General features: G+C 40.3%; 1 protein-coding gene across 3 annotated transcripts in view; it reads left to right on the forward strand.

Moving 5' to 3' along the window:
• Positions 1-20,344, forward strand: part of MAPK12 (mitogen-activated protein kinase 12) — a 45,822-nt gene that overhangs the window by 22,886 nt on the left and 2,592 nt on the right. For 2 of the 3 annotated variants that reach the window (XM_075081237.1, XM_075081239.1), the window contains exons 5-10: positions 9,237-9,266; positions 10,976-11,023; positions 16,231-16,345; positions 17,012-17,083; positions 19,233-19,312; positions 20,080-20,158. In XM_075081237.1, coding sequence (XP_074937338.1) covers positions 9,237-9,266; positions 10,976-11,023; positions 16,231-16,345; positions 17,012-17,083; positions 19,233-19,312; positions 20,080-20,158 — 424 coding nt within the window. The remainder of the gene's footprint in view (positions 1-9,236; positions 9,267-10,975; positions 11,024-16,230; positions 16,346-17,011; positions 17,084-19,232; positions 19,313-20,079; positions 20,159-20,344) is intronic. The other variant, XM_075081238.1, reaches the window with a different exon arrangement.

Here is a 20,344-nt window from a genome sequence, read left to right on the forward strand (position 1 = left end):
CAATTGTATGAGGTTCGACAGGGCCAAGTGCTGGGTCCTGGTTGCAACAAGCCCATGCAGTGCTACAGGCCTGGGGAAGAGTGGCTGGAAAACTGCCTGGTGGAGAAGGACCTGGGGGTGTTGGTTGACAGCTGGCTGAACATGAGCCAGCAGTGTGCCCAGGTGGCCAAGAAGACCAACAGCATTGTGGCTTGTATCAGGGATAGTGTGACCAGCAGGAGTAGGGCAGTGATCGTGCCCCTGTACCTGTGGTGCGGTCTCACCAGTGCTGAATACTGTGTTCGGCTTTGGGCCCCTCACTATAAGAAGTACATTGAGTTGCTGGAGCGTGTCCAGAGAAGGGCAACAAAGAGGGTTAAGGGTCTAGAGAGCAAGTCTTATAAAGAGCAGCTGAGGGAACTGGGGTTGTTTGTCTGGAGGAGGCTGAGGGGAGACCTTGTTGCTCTCTACCTGAAAGGGAGTTGTAGTGAGGTGGGTGTTGGTCTCTTCTCCCAAGTAACAAGTAATAGGATGAGAGGAAACAGCCTCAGGTTGTGCCAGGGGAGGTTTGGATTGGATATTAGGAAAAATTTCTTCACTGAAAGGGTTATCATGGATTGGAACAGGCTGCCCAGGGAAGTGATTGAGTCTCCATCCCTGGAGGTATTTAAAAGACATGTAGATGTGGTGCTTAGGGACATGGTTTGGTGCAACTTAGCAGTGTTAGGATTGTGGTAGGATTCAATGGTCTTGAAGGTCTTTTCCAACCTAAATGATGCTATCTATGATTCTATTTATCTTTCTTTTATCTCTTGGATCTTATACTTCTGTGGACTGCAGAGCCAACAGCTATAGCAAAACAACATACCTCTGGATTTTACTGAGTCTCACAAAGATGATTCTAAACACATTAGCTGTCATATACTTTGAATGTTTTTCTTCCTCACCTTTCTGCTAAATACTGTTTATTATTGCTACTGGTTTTTTCCTCTATTTGGCTTTTTAAAAATGGCTTGTGATTATTAAAGTTCATGTCTTACAACACAAAAAGAAGATACTCTTTAAGCTGTCCGTCTGCAGTCTATATTAGTGTGATATGAAAATACTTCTCAGTCTAGATTGGTACTGCAATTCTTATATTAGTGTTGGTTTTTGGATGTACACAACTGTTGATCGTAAAAAGGCTATTACTTATTTATTATTCTTTTCTTTTGGTGACACAATTGCAAGAGAAGAAAAACTTTGACCTAGCTCTGCAGGCGTCAGCCAGGCCCTCCTGCAGTGATGGCAGTTTAATTCCCTTGCTGCTCTGGAGATGCATGTTGCAATGAGGCCATGGAACGGCACTGTCTGGAATTGTATGTCATTCCTTGGCTGCCGCTTGCACAGTGCAATTTTGGTTTTATGGTCCTGTGCCTGTAACATACAACGTGCAGGCATACTTTCTTCTGCACTCGTACAGAAGTAAGTGGACTCAGTGTGCTGGAAGGTGTGTTGCGCAGGGATGTGCTTGTGCAGTGGAAATACAGAACTGGTTTTGATAGAGGAAGGTCTGGCACATCCATCAGGGTGCTGATTCTTCCAGATCTATATTTGCATTGCCAAACACTATTAAAAATAAATTATGTAGCTGGACAGCATGCTGTTCCTGGACAAGAACATCAGGAAGAGCGTACCCAAGATTGCTTTGTCTCTCAATACTTGACAAATACAGAAGGGCAAGTAAATTGGTTTACTACCATCACAAAGCTTAGCAAATATACTTTGTCGTTGAGTCCTGCATTGTTAATTTCTCTTTGACCCTACCTCAGATTTTGTGTTTTTCATTTAGTAGATTTTCACTTGCACGGCCTTTTACATATGTTAAGTAATGATCCTTTTTATTCTACAGTTGTGCGTTTAAATGCTGTACATTTTACAAATGCAGAAACTAAAGCTAGGTTTGGGGAAATTAACTTTATTTAAACTAGAGGGAACTCACCTCTGATCTGGGCTTTGAATGTGGAGTTATAATTTCACTTTGGTAGTCAGTTCCCTAATTACAAGCCATGTCCTAATATGTATTTTCTCAAGGACCATATAGGTGGAGTGGTCTGTTTAGTTGCAGGTAGCTGTCTGGGAAACAGGTTTCCAGGAGAGGCATGCTATTCACCAGAGATTAAAAACATCATTTGGGCTAATTTTACAGGCAAGCAGTGTATGAACGGTAAAAAATTAACTTGAGTTGAGTGTAGCGGAAAGTTCATTCCAGTGAAATGGCTTAGAAACTTATTTTGGTCCTAGTGGCCTAGATTATCTCACAGAGGCCAACAGAGTGAAGTTTGTGGGTCCCAAAGGCTGACACTGAAGGTCTGTTGGATCAGTAAATGTGGAAGGCAAGCGGAGCAGCTCTTCGTGGTTGATATACATCTGAAGAAAACAGAGCAGGAATTAAAGAGGATGTGTTGGGTTTGTGTGGCAAGGTAGTGGGGGGCTGAAGGTGTGGCTTCTGTGAGAAGACACAAGGAGCTGCCCTCACATTGGACACAAACAGCTCCAGATGGCTCCAAGACAGACCCCCTGCTGGCAAAACCTGAGCCCATCAGCAAGGTTCGTGGCACCTCTGTGGTAACAGATTAAAGGAGGGGTAAAAAATGCTGCACAGCATCCAGGAGGGAAGAGCGTGAATATGTGAGAGAAACAACCCTGCAGACACCAAGGTCAGTGAAGAAGGAGGGGGAGGAGGTGCTCCAGCCACCGGAGCAGAGATTCCCCTGTAGCCTGTGGTAAAGAACACGGTGAGGCAGGCTGTCCCCTGCAGCCCATGGAGGTTAATGGTGGAGCAGATACCCACCTGCAGCCAGGAAGGACCCCACACTGAGCAGGTGGATGTGCCTGAAGGAGGCTGTGACCCTGTGGAGAGCCCGTGCTGGAGCAGGCTCCTGGCAGGTTTTGTGGCAAGACCTGTGGTCCACAGGGGACCCACACTGGAGCAGTCTGCTTCTGAAGGACTGCACCCCATGGAAGGGACCCATGCTGGAACAGTTCATGAAGGACAGTCTCCTGTGGGAGATATCCCACACTGGAGCAGGGGAAGAGTGTGAGGAGGAAAGAACAGCAGAGATAATGCGTAATGAACTGACCACAGTCCCCTTTCCCCACCCCTCCACACTGCTCAGTGGGAGGGGGTAGAAGAGTCTGGATTGAAGTTGAGCCTGGGGGGAAGGGAGGGGTGGGGGGAAGGTGGTTTTAGTTTTGGTTTTTTGTTTCTAACTGTCCTATTCTGTTATTAATTGGCAATAAATTAAATTAATCTTCCCCTAAGCAAGTCTGTTTTGCCCATGATGGTAATTGGTGAGTGATTTCCCTGTCCTCGTCTCAACCCACGAGCTTTTCCATTGTATTTTCTTCTCCCCTGTCCTGCTGAGGAGAGGGAGTGAGAGCGCAGCTTGGTGGGCACGTGATGGCCAGCCAAGGTCAACCCACCACAGAGGAAAAGAGCAGGAAGTTACTGACATAAGCTGCTATTCCCAGGATTTTGGAGAAACGAGAGCAGTTCTCATTCCAGTTACAAGGCCACCAGCCGGGATGCTGACATAGTCTTAATAAATTGGTATCTCTGGTCTCTAACTGTGTAAGATTTTCTATAAAAAGTGGTTCACCTGAATATTTTGTCTCTTCCCCTGTGTTTTTGAAGAGCACAACTGTACTTACTTCAAAATTACCAGCAGGAAATAAGACACTATTCAGCAACTAGACTCTGATGTTTTGTCATTTCCTATTGCGCGGCTAATGTTTGCGAACAGTCTTTACTGTGTCTGTTCCATTAAATTTTGGATTCTTCTTGAACGAATGAATCCAGCTGCAATAATACACCTAGTTGGAAATATCTTTAAGAAATAGGAGTGGCCCAGTGCTTCAGGGACATTCTTGCAGCACTGTCCTGCTAGGAAGTGGGTTAAGCTGACAGCAGTATTGCTAGCACGTAGAGAAAAAAGAAAATGGGTCAGTAATTTGTTTCTTCTTTTACAGATATCAGTAAGTTAGCTGTTTAAGAAAGGGTTTGCCAAGTTTTGCATGCAAATCTTTTGCTTTGTAAGGTCTACTATATCTGGATTAAAGACAGCCCATCTGTGTTTACTTAGATTGATTTTATTTTGGCAGGGTAGGGGGAAGAAGGCATACATCTAGCCAGTGCTCAGCTGAGGCATTATAAGGGAAAAATACTTGCAGCACCTGGGAAGGAGGAATATGCCACACTGTAGATCTGTGTTGTAAAAGTCTTTCAACTTCCCAAGCTTAGCCTTTAATTTTTATAATGCTTTTTTCTTTTTCTTTTTTTTTTTTAATACCTTTTAACTTTGATCGGCTCTGTTTTGGGTTTTTTTTTTGTGTGTTAAAAAATGTTACCTGCAACATGTGTTTGTCCTTTGTGTAAAGCAAGTAGTACATAAGCACTTTATGGTATCTGTATTTATGTCTATTCAAAGGCAAGAAGCTGTTCGTCATTTTTGTCACATTGCATGCTTCTATTGTAACAGCCTGTTTACATGTGATAATTACATGCATGTAGAAAAAACTCTGCGTGAGTGATGTATCATGAAGGGATAAGGGAGATTTTTGCTAAGCCCCCAAGTCAGTTCCTTGCAGGGTTCGTTTCTATGTTCTACCTGTAGACTGGTTCTGGATTAGATGTATACCAAAACTCTCAATAGGCTTGATTTTAAGACTATCTATAAATTGAAATCAATATAAAATTCATACAGAGTTTTGGAAGATTTGACTTTGCACTGTATGTCTATACAGTCCTTGTTTGTCAGTTAGTTTCTGTTCTTGCTGGTTTACTATCTTCTTTCTACAGGGAATGAAATATTCATTTCCTTTCTTGGGTGACCCTTGTAATTTATCAGAATTTAACTTCATCTGAGGTAGGAAAAAACAATGTGATTTGACACTGCTTAAAAACAATGATGTGTCTCTCCTTTGTCTGTTTCCTAGTTGGGCCTTTGTCTGGCATTAAATTTTATTTAAATATGAGCTTCCAACTTGGAAGGGCTTTCATAATTTTTGTGTTTGACAGAAAAGCTGTGCATTGTCAAAGAGTGCAGAAGGCAAGCTGAATATAAATGTCTTTATGTAGGTGGGAAGGGGCTGGAGCTTCCAGCACTTTCAGTCTTGGGTCCCTCTTCTGCAGGAGTGCCAGTTGGATTCTTGTTCATAGAGGTCTGGGGAGGTGGGTGGCGGTCCTGTTTCTTTATTTGTACAGTGTTTGAGAATGGATGGATAACTCTTGGGCCATACAAACACCTGTTCAAGCAAGTGAAAGGTCCTGCACCTGGGGAGGAGCAACCCCATGCACCAGTACAGGCTGGGGGCTGAACTGCTGGAAAGCGGCTCTGTTGAGAAGGACCTGGGAGTGCTGGTGGACAACAAGTTGACCATGAGCCAGCAACGTGCCCTTGTGGCCAAGAAGGCCAACAATATTCTGGGCTGCATTAAAAGGAGTGTGGCCAGCAGATCGAGAGAGGTTATCCTCCCCCTCTATTCTGCCCTGGTGAGATCACATTTGGAGTATTGTGTCCAGTTTTGGGCCCCCCAGTTTAAGAAGGACAGGGAACTGCTTGAGCAAGTCCAGCGGAGAGCTACCAAGATGATCAGGGGGCTGGAGCATCTCCCCTATGAGGAAAGGCTGAGAGACCTGGGTTTGTTCAGCCTGGAGAAGAGAAGGCTGAGGGGGGATCTCATCAATGTTTATAAATGTCTGAAGGGCGGGTGTCAGGATGATGGGACTGGACTCTTTTCAGTGTTGGCCAACAACAGGACAAGGGGCAATGGGCACATGTTGGAACACAGGAAGTTCCAGCTAAACATGAGGAAAAACTTCTTTCCTGTGAGGGTGCCAGAGCAGTGGAAGAGGCTGCCCAGGGAGGCTGTGGAGTCTCCTTCCCCGGAGACATTCAGAACCCACCTGGACACATTCCTGTGCCCCCTGCTCTATGTGTGCCTGAGGGGGGTTGGATGAGATGATCTCCAGAGGTCCCTTCCAACCCCTACGATTCTGTGATTCTGTGATTCTTTCGCCATACTCATGGTAATATTTACCTGCTCTAGTTCTCTCCTTCTGTTATCTCTATTTACTGTCTTTCGTTCGTGTTTATGTTGTTCTTTCTGCTTCCCTGCTTTCCCCTTCCCCCTCTCACCCATTTCCTCTTCATTTTTTCCTTCCCTGCCAATTCACTCATTTTCATTTTGTGTGCTGCCTAGAATACTTTCTCCTGAGTCTTTTCTAATTCCCTTTTGATTAGCTTTTTATTTTGTGTAGTGATTGCATACACAGACAAGAATGCTTAAAATTTAGACAACTGTTGGATAGCTTCCTAGCACAATCTGAAGCTTGCATTCAAGCATTTATGCATGCTACCAAAAATTGTCTTTAGGATAATGCACAGAGCTCCTGTGCTCCAAGGCACTTTGCTCACATTAACCGGGTCCTTGAATAAAATATTGTTCAGGTGAAGTGGTAATAACATTGTAAAGGATATGTCTGCTCTGGTCTGGATGTTTTTGCCGTGTTAAGAGTGAAAAATCTGTCAATAAATGGATAACTTAATGAGGAGAATCAGTAAGAACAGGCTCCCATTTCAGAAGGTTACTGAAGTGAAATGGAAAACTCTCTGAATGAAGACTGGCCTAGTTCCAGTGCTGCTACCTGCCAGGAGATAATGAAATGCAGTTAAAAAAATACTGCTATTGTTAAAGAAACACTGCAGCACAGCACCAGTATTTCGGCTTACAGAAAGGCTGATGTGTACATTAGCACGAGAAATAAGTGCTATTTCATGTAATCTCAGTAGTGTTGTATTAAGAGGAATGATGAGAAAATATAGGAGTTCTCTCCAAAGTGTTAACATGATTTTGGTGGTGTGAACACTCATAAAACCTTCAGTGGGATGAGAACGACAGCAAAACCATGCTCTTCCCCCCAGACAGGTGAGATTTACTTTAACTAAAACTCAAAAAGGTGCAGTCCTTTTAATTCATGTTTCTACATGCCACATTCTTAGGTGCAGAAATTCCTGGATCTGTTGGTTATTTCCCTACTGAATACAGTCATGCCAGCAAAAATAGCCTATAGAATATTTTAAACATCAGCTCTGGAAAATCAAGAGGCTTCAGTAAGAAGACACTGAAATCATTTAGAATGCAAGTAGTCATTGTGATATACTTGATCAAGATGGCTGTTGGCAGAAGTCATCAGCTTTTTTCTCATTTGTTGGGAGTCTAAGTCTAAAATAAAAAGGTATCCTCTCTGGTCTGTGTACAAATGACAAACAACTTCTTTTTGCATCTGGTTCCTCCATCGTGATCCACTTCATGCACATCCATGAGAGAAACAGTGTTGTGTAGTTTGTTCTTTGCTGTAGTGGTTTTATAGCCTACGTTCTGGGGAACAGCCCTGCACCCTCAGCCACTTGTGTCTGCCCCAGGAAATCCTGTGAAGTGCTTTGGCAGCTCCTATGGGTGATGTTAACCCTTGCCTCATCTGCAAGTAACATGCAACAGGAACTGGGAACTGGTCTACCGCAAATGCCGAGTCCTGCATGGACTCGGGCACGGCAGTTAGCAGCATGCCCATGCTGCATTAAAGCCCTACCATGATCTGAGCTGGACTGGTGAAGTTGTAGCCCTGGGGTTAAGGGAAGTGATTTCTTTTCTCTCTTTTCAGAACCTATGGGACCACATCTGGAGCACTGTGTCAGGTGTAATACAGGAAAAAAAGTAAATGTCAGAGATCTTATTTTTGTTCAGTCACTGCTTTAGAAATTTGGTGCCTTAAATCCGGGTCCTGTGATACTCAGATTTTATAGGTTTTGTTTAAGTTCAGAAACCTAAGTATGAAATGCACGTTGGATGTAGTTGGCTTTGAAGTAGTTGGCTTTGATCTGTAGCTTTCCTTTCTTTACTCTGGTCCCCTCATCAAGTGGACTGTGAGGATCCCTTTGCAGAGGGATTGTTGTATTTACAAGGCTAATTGCTTGTCTTCATGGCTGCTGGGGAGGAAGGCAGCAGATACTGGGGCTATGGCTGGTTGGCAGTTACCCTGCAAAAAGTTCAGTGCTCAGTGCACCGCCCTGAGACCACCCTGAGTGTCCCTGGTTGGTCCTTCCTGGCTCTGACTGCTGTTTTCCAGTAACTCTTTTCCCAGTTATCACCCCATTCTTCAGGGTGGAATAAAATAAAAACTCTCTAGGTGAAGCTGGTGGGGTTCGCCTCTCATCCATCTTTTCTGGGGACTTCTTAAAAAGCCTTTATTGTTCTTGTGTTGCTTAGCATCAGTAGTATGAGCTGCCATCAGTAGTATGGTCTGTGGGGTTTTCAGATCAGTTCCCCACACCTGATGTGAACAGCAGTAGCACATCCCAGGCCACTCTTGGAAAGCATGTTCAGTTCAGGACAACTTTCTCCATTTCAGTCCCTGCAAAAGAGATGCCTACATATGAACTAATTGCTAGAGGCTCCCTTTGTCATCTGTGACAAAAATAGTCTCTTCTAGGGCATCATTCAGCTGGTGAGAGGAACTGCGACCTCTGCAGGGAGCATTTGGTGACAGATATCTGTGTTTGGTCAGGTGTCTTCCCAAAAGAGCTAGTCCAAGGTGTCCAGTTTGTTGGTTTGACTTTTGAGAGTCCTTAAACAGGTCAGTGGAAGGGTGACAAAAATGTTCGGGTAAAAGAGAGTGTCTTGTAACATGACTTCTCAATGTTTCATTGAGGAAGAATTGAGGTGTGTAGCAAGGCTTCTCAGCTAAGACCTTGACTGGCCTTCGTCCTGGTCATAAATGATTTCTAAAAACTCAGTACTGCTGGAGCATACAAATCTAAACGATGATAGCACCTGGAAGATGCCTGTTGCAAGAGACCATTTCTGATGTATAAAATAGCAGGATTTATTCTGATACATATATATCTATATAGCAATGCCAAAAATTAACTGGAAACAGGATTTTATGTATGGAAAGAGTTAGAAAAAAACGTGTGATCTGTTGCAGTACTCAAACTGATTTATTGGTTTCTCATTACTGAGGGAGGGGAAGGGCAAAATGCTAGTTTAATTATCTGAACATTAAAAACATAGCTAAAAAGATCCTCTGTGCAATAAACAAGCATTTTCTGATTTCAGATTACTTTACCACCATGAAAAAGTACTTTCTCCCCTGTCCCAGGCAACTTCTTAAAGTCAGGATCTCATTAACTAAAAAATGCTTTCTCTTTTTACAGTATATTCACTCATCAGGCATAATTCACAGGGTAAGTGGAAACGATAGAAAAGATGTTTATATTCTGATAATGTGAGTGGTGTTTGTGTATAAGCATGCTCATGAATATGCCTCAACTTCTGTTTATAGTGTCTCTATTCATGGTGTTTGATGATGCCTTTGGTTTCTTGCTCAGTAGGAACAAAAGGTGGTATGGCTGCATCAGTGTAAGTTGGGCACTAAAGCTGCACTGAATGCAGCTTGGATTTGGATTTCTTAAATTACTTTGTGAAGTTGAGTTGTAAATTGCCACAAGAGAAAATAGTGTTTAAACTCAGATGGATAAGGGTTTTTTTCTAGCTTTTTTTTTAAATTCAGATAAAACTTTTAAAAAACAATATTTAAATGTTGTTAAAGCATCATGTTAATATTGAAAGTTGAGGGCAGGGGGAATGAAAACATAGAGACTGAAAAAATAGTCCAAAATTTTAGAGCCTTGGAAACCTCAATTTTTTCTGAGAGGAATTAAGCATCTGATTTTTTTTGAATCCCTGCTGTGTCTAAAGTCCACTTAAAATCACTTTTGCAGTGTGAAGAAGGAGTTTTGAATGATGCCTTCATGGTACCAAGCAGCGTAACTTCCCCCAAAACTGCATCAGAACAGTAGAAACTCACCGTTTATAATAAAATATAAGGAGTACCGCAGAAAGTGCACATTGTGTAGTAGCTTTAAGCTGGATGTGGAAACTACGCAAACTGCCAAAATAATGTAATAAATTGATATTTTTATTTCTGCAACTGCTGTGATCCTGGTCTAAATTTATACTTGCTCAGACTTTTTCTAAGCTCCCTCTTGATGACTCTGGAGTGTCTGAGTTTCATTACAGTTTTTTGCACCTATTTATTTCTCTCCAAGGCCCCTCTGATCTTAAAATATATTTGTATAAAACAGCTGGATGCCTGTTAAAAAGTTCAGGGAGAAGATTCCTCTAAATGTCTTGTGCTAAAGTGACAAACAAAGGTTTGCAAAAACTGAAGGAAATCTGATTTTTTTTCTTTCTGTCTATAACTGTGTACATCTAAGAGTCACTGACATTGCAAAATCTTCTTAGTCATTGCCAGTACACTTCCATTTGCTGCTAAACTTCAAAATACAAATGTCAAAGATCATTGGAAGTCTCTACAGGATCTAAAGAGGCTGAAAGGAAATTTTTTTTCACATTGCAGTCTCCATTCAACTGACTTTGTTAGGAAATTGATTTTCTAACAGAAGAGACAATAGGCTTTTATGTAAAATCTGGTTTGATTCCTTCCATACTGCTTCTAGATCTATCAGGGTATGGAACCTTTTTAAATTATATTTTGATATGCAATGTGTGCAGTCCAGAAATATATACGTGAATCCTTAGTTTTGTGGTGTTAGTATTAAATGCAAAAAATTCATGTTCAAACCCCACTCACAGTAAGATGAGTGAGTTCCTTCACTGGCAAGTACTTTCCTGACTTCTAGCAGAAAAAAAAGTTGATTTGTCTGGAGGGAAACCATACTGGAAAAAAGCCAAATGTGTTCAAGTCTCTGTCTTTGTTTCTGTTATTTGTTATATTTAATTTTCTAATTTAGATTTATGACATCGTTTTACCTGTTGCTGTTCAAAGTAGTTGTATGAAAACCATTAAACCTAAATGAAAGAAAGAAAGAAAGTGCTTTATTGTGCTTGCTGTAAAATAAATAACTAACATCCATTTCAAATCTGATTACAGGATCTAAAGCCTGGAAACTTGGCAGTAAACGAAGACTGTGAATTGAAGGTAGGATATATTTATTTGAAAACACAGTTAGATGTATTAGAAATACACTACAGAAGACAACAGGTGTGACAGATGTAGACATGCTGCCTGGCTTCAGTGATGGGCCAGGCTTTCAGCCCACAGGTTCTGAGGAGTCGTGGAGAAATAGGGGAACGCTGGAAAATGGAAGGGAGGAGGATCAGATGGGCAGCGGTAACAATATTGAAAAAAATTGCAAGAGACTTCTCCTTGTAAGTATTTTCCCATTTGTCTGACTTCAGACGCCACAAGAATAATTAAATATTTATGAAATAAAGCCCTGAATAGTGAGAATCAAATCACCTTCTATTTGTATGTCCTCGACTGACGTAAATGTGCGTTTCATACGGATGGCAGAGGCGATGATCAATTTCTGAGATCATTCTAGAGCCAAGCACAAGACATGGCTGCACTTGAAGCTAGAAGTGTTGCCCAGGATGTCCCAGCTGAAGACATCCAGGCCAGATAGGACTTTTTGGGAAGCTGGTACCCGGTGTTAACAGGGGAGAAATGAGGGTTGACCCCAAGATGTAGGGGAGGATTTCTGGTGAGGAAGTCAGTGCCACAGGTTACTGTATTCATGGCATTGTCGGAGTGGTTGGTGACTTTGGTCCCTCCAGCTGGGTGAAGGGCAGTGTAAGAACTGAAACTGCTTCTGTGGGTTTGGCATTGACAGAGCAGACCACGCCACAGCTGTGCGTGCACGCCAAGCGCATGTGCGTGGTGGCAGTAGTCAGCCTTTTCCTGTGTGATGTCTATGTTGCAATGAACACTGGTATATTTTTATGCAGTCACTCACTAAAAATACTTTTCAGGAAAAAAACATGTCATGGTTAGTCAGATAAGAGCTGTAATGGAGAACTGTTTTTATGATAAGTTGCAGCTAATCACTTCAGAGGAGCACGAGAGGAATCACATACTGCTCACCACGATCAAGAACATTTTATTTCTTTGAAAGTGATTCCTTCTGCACTAACTAGCAGTAATATCAATGCATGTAGACTACAGTGTATTTCATAGCAGGAATATATCAGTTCTGCTTGATTTTTGCTCTTAATTTAAGTAGTGAGGAAAAAAAGTCATTAAAGGGAGACAGTTCCTAATTCAGCCTCCTGTAGTTCAGCTATTAGCTGTTTCTATCGTTACGCTGCAAGACACTTGCACTTTACGGCATTTCTTGTATGACCTGATAGCTGCTTCTCTGGAGTGGGGCAAGTATTGGCACACACCGTGACTCTCTTTGTCCTACCCATCGGGGCTTCTGTTGAAGGATGAGCAGGAGGACAGTGCACACCCACACCTCTTCCCAGTATGGAAACTGGGCTTTGCTGGCATGCACTCTTGGAGATCAGGGCAGTAGCACCCACTGTGGGGAAAGTATCTGTCCTGAGGTGTAGATGTTGCCACTTCCTTGGAAATGCTCTCAGAAGAGTCCATCTTATTTTGCACATTTGTCACCTCAAGCCTCCTTCTAAATCATTGAACTGAAATACTGAATCTGACCAGTTCTGATAGCAGTTTCTTATGGGTACTGGGAATCTTCCAAAGCCTGTTGGAGTGGATAGTATTTGTACTTCAGAAATAATTATGCAGCGTGCCCAGACCTAGAAAAAATGCACCTATTTAACTGTGCAGAATGAATTTGTTATAAAAAAGCCAATTATTTATTATGAAGTAGAATTATGTAGTACTCAACACTGCTTATTTTAGGAATATAGTTTATTCTCTTCAGTGTAGACATAGTAGCCCCAGACTGCTTCCAGTCCCCAGTTTATCCAATTCATGTCTTTTAATAGATCACTATTAATTTTTAGAATTGTTTTTGTCACCTATCTTCTCTAGCAATCTGAAAGACTAGGTTCTTCAGTTAATTACAAAATCAAGCGTGTCTTTTATCCTGTGCTTGAATCATGACTGGCCTATACATCTTCACAAAACAGCAGTAAATTTGAATGGGGGCTTTTGTGTCCTGATATGTAAGTACATTTAGACCTTGTGGCCAAGGTTTCCTCCCTAAAAGAGACATAAGTCTTTATAGGAGTAGGTCTGTTATGCGAGAATTTAATCTTTGAATAAATTTTAAAAGTCTAACTTTACAAGCTGGGAAATACAGAAGAAGATCAGAGATTGTAAAGCACTCAATTAAATAAAATAAAAGTTGCTGCAACACTGCAAAAGTGTTTTTTAGTATATAATATACAAATTATATATTTGCATGTAGCCATTGTAATACAATTTTTTCCTTTTTGGAGACTGACCGGAATGTTCAGGGTCCTGTCATTTCAGAACTTCCCTATCTAACACAAAAAGCCATTGTCTCCTCCTGGCTTGTAGGTGGACAAATGGTGAGTGGGTCCCAGGGTGATGGGGAAAAAACAAGAATCTAGAAAAAGCAGTTGTACATGTTTCTCTTCTCCCCCCTCCCCTGCCCCTGAGCTGTGCAATTACGTTTTGAGATGCAGTCCAGGTCTAAGACATTCTTCCACGATACGATCACTGTATCTGCACAGTATCTCCTTATTTAATACAACTTATTTTTCTGTTACCTTGGACATTTTTAACCTTTTAGATAAACTGAGGGAAAGAATTCTATATCAGAACACAATTTTGTGAAATGACAAGGAGAAAGTATAGCATTAAGCCTTAGGTTTTGTTTCTTAATTCTTGGAGTGAAATTATGCTGTCCCTGGTTGTACAATAAGCTCTGATATATGCAGAAGAAAAGTGCAAATTTGCCATTAGGAAGTACTGGTTGTTGAAAGGCAACTCTGGTCTATAAACAGAAAGCAAACTATAATATGTTGAGAAGTGTGCGTAAAAAATACCAAGGCAGGATTTAACTGACATCTCTTTTACACTGAAGGAGTTGAACTGACTTCCCCTGGGTGCGTGCATTCAGATGCAATGGGCAGGATGTGACCCTGCTCTGAGGCTGAGCTTTCAACGTCAGTTTATGCGGGAACGGGACCATGCCGCCAGGGACAGTCCAACCCTTTTCCCCATGTCAGTGCACTCAGCAGCTTCCCTTGCATCAGCTCCAGTGGTGATGAGGCTGTAGGCAAGTTGTAATAGTTCCTTGAACTGGTAATTCATTAATAAGCAATCAGTTTTCTTTTTCATAATGAGCTTTCTGGCTCCCTCGTCTGATGCCCTCAACTGCTACACAGGAATCAGAAAAGTGACAGTGAAGGGGAAGTCACTGCCCTTTCTGCAGTCTTGAATTTACAAGTTGTTTCTGTTATGGTTATTGAAGCAAGTTAGGAAAATTAAGTCTGCTGAGTAGAAAGGGAGCTTATCCTTGAGGAGCTGAGGGGAATTTGCTCTCTCTTTCATAATTCCTGCATTATAAAAAGGATTTTCAAAATTGCTCTGAAAATTGCTTTGGAAGTTCCAGCTGAAAAGGTGAAGATTTGAGTATGAGAATAATAGTTTCATGTGAAGATTACTGTTGAAGGGTGCCATGTTAATATTAAGTACTAACAGGACACACTTGTTCCTGAGCCTAATGAATATGTAAATGAAAAGAAATCCTCACGTTAATACATAATACACAAAAATTCTCGCTGTCATTTTCTGCTTTTATGAAAATACAAACCCAAATTATATTTTAGCTGTCTCCAAGTGTTACAAGCCTTAGTATGAAAAAGGCCTAAAAAGCTGTGACAGAATAGATGGTGCCACATATAGCATTTGACCTATTATGTAAAACTTCCTTTTCTTCTTCCACCCCCTTCCCCATGTTACTGGGAAGACATAATGTTCATTGTGCTAGTTTTGGCTGGAATGTGTTGAAAGCTATATATAAAAGTGTATTTTGTTATTGCAAATATTTTGATTCCTGTAAATCTGCAGTAGCCAAAGTTCTGAGGGGTAATTTTGGCCATAATCGATTGTATTTTATTGGTAAGAATAAAAATCTCTCCCCTGGCATCCTATTCCTATTTTTAAATTGGTAGGTAATCAGCAGTTATGGGGGAGATGTACAAATGATCTTTCAAGTATGGCAATAAAGATAAGCTATTACATTTTATGCTCCTGATCTGTGAATGAAAATACAATTTTCCTTTCTGCTAGTTCCAGGGAATGATGAAACCATCCTGAAATATTTTTAAATATTTAATTACAGAGAGAATCACTCTTGGTATATTAATGCACAGATGCTCCTAGTAAAAATGTCTGCCCTGTCAATATATATGAAGCCTGATACACATGGAAACTAGTGGCTGTTCATGCAAAGCTACATATTCAAGAATCCGTGGATGATGATGATTTATCTTGAATAGACTTTGCTTACCCAAGACCCCTGCTTCTTGTTAGAAGCATGAACTTCCTGAAAAACTATGAACTGACTGTCATTCCAGGAATGTTCCTCACTGTTGGACGCAACTTTTGGTACCACCTTTTGAAGGTCCATACAGGTGGGCCTTTACGTTAGCCACTTTTGTAGAAGTTGATAAAAGGCAGTAACATTCATTTTCAATCTTGCTGCTGTACATATTGCTGTACCTGGAGATAAATATCTGAGTCTTGGAAATAAGCTGAATTGTGCATAATCCTTTAAAAAAAACAAATGCATTGACCATGTGTTTCTTATAGAGGGTTGTTCTGTAGTTGATGCAGTAGGTTGGGGAAAACTCAGTGGGGCTGAATAATTGTAATTCCCTACTCTTGCATATTTTCAGTGTGACCTAGAGGAAGGTTTCTGTGGTATGAAAACTCATAAAACAAAGATAATGATTCCTCCTTACTTCAGAATATTATTGGAACGTGCTCTTGAATAGTTGTGCCACCTGGGATATGAGGGCAATAAATACCATCTAAGATAGGTGCTGTTCTTTTAGCCCTAACAAGCTACAATAGTCATTCCATGGCCTGGGAATTTTTTGTATTGAATGGGACCCATATCTTCCTAATTAATAACTGAAGAGTTTATTCTTTTCTTTACTGGTTTTACAGCTTTTAGTGTTGCTATAGAAATATCTAACATGGGGGAAAAAATTGTGCAGCTCCTTGCTACTTCTGTCTTGATTTTTTCAAATGAGAACAAGACACTTCAAAGAGAAAAAAGATGCAAAATTAAGCAGATCTCTGCAGAATGCTCCAATTCTTTTATTTTCCGCATCTGTAAAGTCTGTATAAAATAGATTACTGGCTGTCTGATCAGGATGTTCTTTGTGCTTCCACCACAGATTCTGGATTTTGGATTGGCAAGGCATACAGACAGTGAGATGACCGGTTACGTGGTTACAAGGTGGTACAGAGCCCCAGAGGTCATACTTAACTGGATGCATTATACGCAAACAGGTCAGCATCTCTTCCGAAAAGTCTTAACAGAGCTGAAGCATTCACTGAATCAGGCAGTATATAAGCAGGTCTTTGTTCCCAAAATGAATGAGAAATTGGAGGTGAAAATGACAATATAATTATGCAAAACTTCCCTGTAGATAAATTGCAGGTAATCGCTTGGTGATTGTGAGTTTGGGGGCTTTTTTGTATATTTATTGAGAGCAACAGAAAGTGCCAAGGTGGTTGGAAAAAAGTGATATAAATGTATACAGATGTGACAGTCTGGTCAACGTTCTTGTGTTCTGCACTGACTGTCATCTTCCTGCAAAGATGTGCTGATTGTAACTCGAACAGACGGGAGAATAGCAGAGGGAGGGAATTCAGGTAATGTAATGATAACTATGGAAGTTTTTGAAAGCATTGAAAATTTACTTCCCACATGCATCTGCCTGTTACTGAGAAACTGACTCTGCATATTATCAGATTATCTCCCGTTTGCTAATTAGAAAGGCTGGTAGTTTTACCAATACCGTTCATCATTCCTGGCAAGGCACTCATTTATTTTGTAACAGGCTATAAAGGTAAGTTTTACACTTCTTTAAAATATGTTTTAAATTAATCTTTATGTACATTTAAATGTACAAGTATTCAGCAATTTAATGTGACTGTTGGTCTTTTTTTCAGTTGACATCTGGTCTGTGGGCTGTATAATGGCTGAGATGATAACGGGCAGGCCTCTGTTCAAAGGAAATGATCGTATCCTTCAGTGAATTTATGACACTAATGTAACAAAATGATGAGAGGTTCTTATGTGAAACAGTAGGTCTGTTCAAAAACTGATGAGCATAAATTGAAATGACTAGTAAAATGGCTTGCACCTTTCTCATTATTGGTCATTTGATAGCTGTACCCCTTTTGCACATCTGCAAATTAAAACTTGTGTTACTAAACTTTTTCAATAGAAAGAGGTGGTCTTTAAATCACATCTCAAATAATCAGGTGAAAGGTTCTGTGATGATAGGAAAGGCATATTTTGATTTTTATGGTTCTTTTAGTAATAGATTCCGCAACTCCAGAACACACTGAGAGGATTCTGCTGTAGCATATGGACTTATGTGCACATGCTTTTTGAGACTTTTACCAAAAAATGTTATGTAAGCAATATCTAGTAAAACGTTTTAGATTTACAGAAAACATCTAGTCCTATCATTTCATTGCTGAGGAATTAAGAAAATAGTTACAATTAAGCCATAACTCAACCGCAAGTGATACTTCATTGGCAGTAGTAGATGTGGCAGTTAATAGAGGACGGTGTTAATAGAAGACAGCAAGATTTTTTTTTTACCTTTTGTTTTGTTTTGTTTCCCAGCTTTGTATGTTTGACAGCTCAGCCTAATCATTTTGCACTGCTTTTCCCCTTGTGGAGTTCCAGTCAATAAAATGCTTATCTGCAAATACTAGTTTACAGAATGACAGAATCACAATTGTTTCATTTAGGTTATATTTGTATTTAAGTACTTACATGTAAGATTAGGACTTCATTGCATGGATCATATTATTCTTGTTTTGTGAGGAAAAAAACATAAAAAAGGAAGATTGCATTCACCAAAAAAATGACAGGGACTGTAGAAAAGTAGAATACATCAAATTATTCCAGCTGTAAGGATTTTAAGTACGCATTAGTTCTTCACAAAAAAAAACACTAAAATGCCTGCCAAAGAACAGCTGTTGACTAACAAAGCATTTCTCAGCTAATGCTAACCTTGAGCATTCTGGTATATAAATAAGGAAATGAGTGAGTCATAATTTTCAAGTTGCACTGTAAATGTAAGAGTGGAAAAGCTAGTATTTTAGTCATACTGGGTTTTGGAGATTTCAGAACTATTGGCTGAAGTTCTGTGTCCTGTGTTGTGAAGGAAATTACCCCAGCATAATAGTTGTTGCTGGCTTTTGAGTACATAAACCAGTGTTACCTATTGTCAGGGAAATGCATCCGTGGGTTCAGCTGTGGGTAGGTGTATAAGAAAACAGCTAACTGAAGGGGTTTTTCTTTTAGTACTATGAATAGGCTATCCTGCAAACTTGGTATGGCATTCTATTTATTTATTTATTTCATCAACATTACCCACCGTTGCCTTTTTCTGCAGAGGTCGATAGAATCCTCGTGTGCCAAGCGCTGATCTAGCTTCTAGCTTCTCATCTGTTGCTCTTACCAGAGCAGCAAATGAGTCCTAAAGCTGTTCTCTGCAGCAGTAGCCACCTATGAAATGTGGTGTTTCTTCCTGGAAACAGCTAGTATTGTTGCTGATTAATCTGTGCTGGTTTAGGACACAGAAGTCTAGGGAGTGTTCCGGTGTGTTACCCCAATGTCTCCAACATCTTAGCATCTGGAATTGAGCTAAACATGTGGGAAATGAAGAGGAGAGGGATTATCTTTTTTTCCTTGAAGTTTCTCAGTGTGGAGAAGAACTAACACAGACTGGTTTCCTCTGATTTTTGTTCCGTTTATCGTACCACCTGATGTTCCCTGGGACTTTTCCGGCCTCTACATCACCTAAGTTTTGGATAGACCAGGGCAGTGCATGCAATACATGTGTTCATTGTTCAGTACTCCAATACTTTTGGACTGATTTTGACCAAAAATATAGAGGAGGCCTGATGATAGCAGAGGAGTTTGCAGATGATTATGTGTTCCCAAGTTACAGGGTATCTTATTTCAGGTGCTTTCAGTGTCTTTGTCTTTTGCAGGAAAAATGGAGAATTTTCATCCCATCTCTTATAAATCTTTTGCTCAGTCCTTGCATTATGATTTTTGCTTTACTCTTCAATAGCAAAGAAACTCACAATTTTTGTGAAGTGTTTAGTTTTACGGTGAAAGACTTTGTTCCTTATTTCTGGTATTCAGATCTGGACCAGCTCACAGAAATAATGAAAATAACAGGTACACCAACTCAGGATTTTGTTCAAAAACTGCAGAGTCAAGATGTAAGTATTCTGCTTTGTCAGTTGGTTTTACATGTCTTAATTTGATTTAAGCTATGCTCAGTTCTTAGACTGGCTGGGATAAAGTGTTGTCTACAGAGCTGACCCCCGATGGTACATCTCTGCTTTGAACTGCTTTGCACAGCCAGAATAGCTACTGGAGATTTAAGGGGGCACAGAAAATTATCAGGACAGTTGAAAAATCTACATATTTAAATACTTCCAAGTTTCAGTTGAGCTGAGGTGTTACTACCTTTATCTGAAACGTACTGAAAACATGGACCTATTCAGAAAATCAAGTTTTTTCTGCAGATGTCTCCGACCATGTCTTTTCTATTCTTGTGTGTATGTTCTTCTAGAATCCTTAAGCCCCTACTATAAAAAACCCTAAAATTAATCATTAGACTAACTGTACAATTTAAATACTAATGAACTACTGTATAAATTTCACTTCTAGGGATTCCTGCAAACTCACTACAACATCCAAATTATGCATATATATTTATTCTAATTAATATATTAAATGTTTAGCATTAATAATTAAAGCTTTACATTATCATGTCTTAATCACAGTTTTAAGGCTTGATTTAAAAAAAAAAAAAGTTCCTTTCAACAAGAAGGTCAATATAATGAAGGTTTCTGACCCCCAAAAATTCCATTTGTCCAATGTGCTATCAAAGCATTGTTGAGTTACCTATTAAGCATATAGTTAATGTTGTCCCACTGCAAAGGTGGCAAAGGTCTAATTTAATATTCATTTTTCTTTTAAGGCAAAAAACTATATCAAAAGCCTCCCCAAAGTCCAGAAAAAAGATTTTGCATCCATCTTGAAGTATGCAAATCCTTTGGGTAAGACAGTTTGTGTGAATGTGTACAGTTTGGCTTGTTCTGGTGTTTGCATTGGAGGCAGCAGCAGTATCAGTCATGTGACAGGTTATGTGATGGTTCTTGTGCTTTTTTGTCTCTTGCTTTCCATAATTCATAACTTTGATTTTAGTGGCTGAATTTTGCCAAGTCTAGACCCTGCCAGGAATC

This window comes from Phalacrocorax aristotelis, chromosome 1 (assembly GCF_949628215.1).
Source record: "Phalacrocorax aristotelis chromosome 1, bGulAri2.1, whole genome shotgun sequence".
Lineage (NCBI taxonomy): Eukaryota > Metazoa > Chordata > Aves > Suliformes > Phalacrocoracidae > Phalacrocorax > Phalacrocorax aristotelis.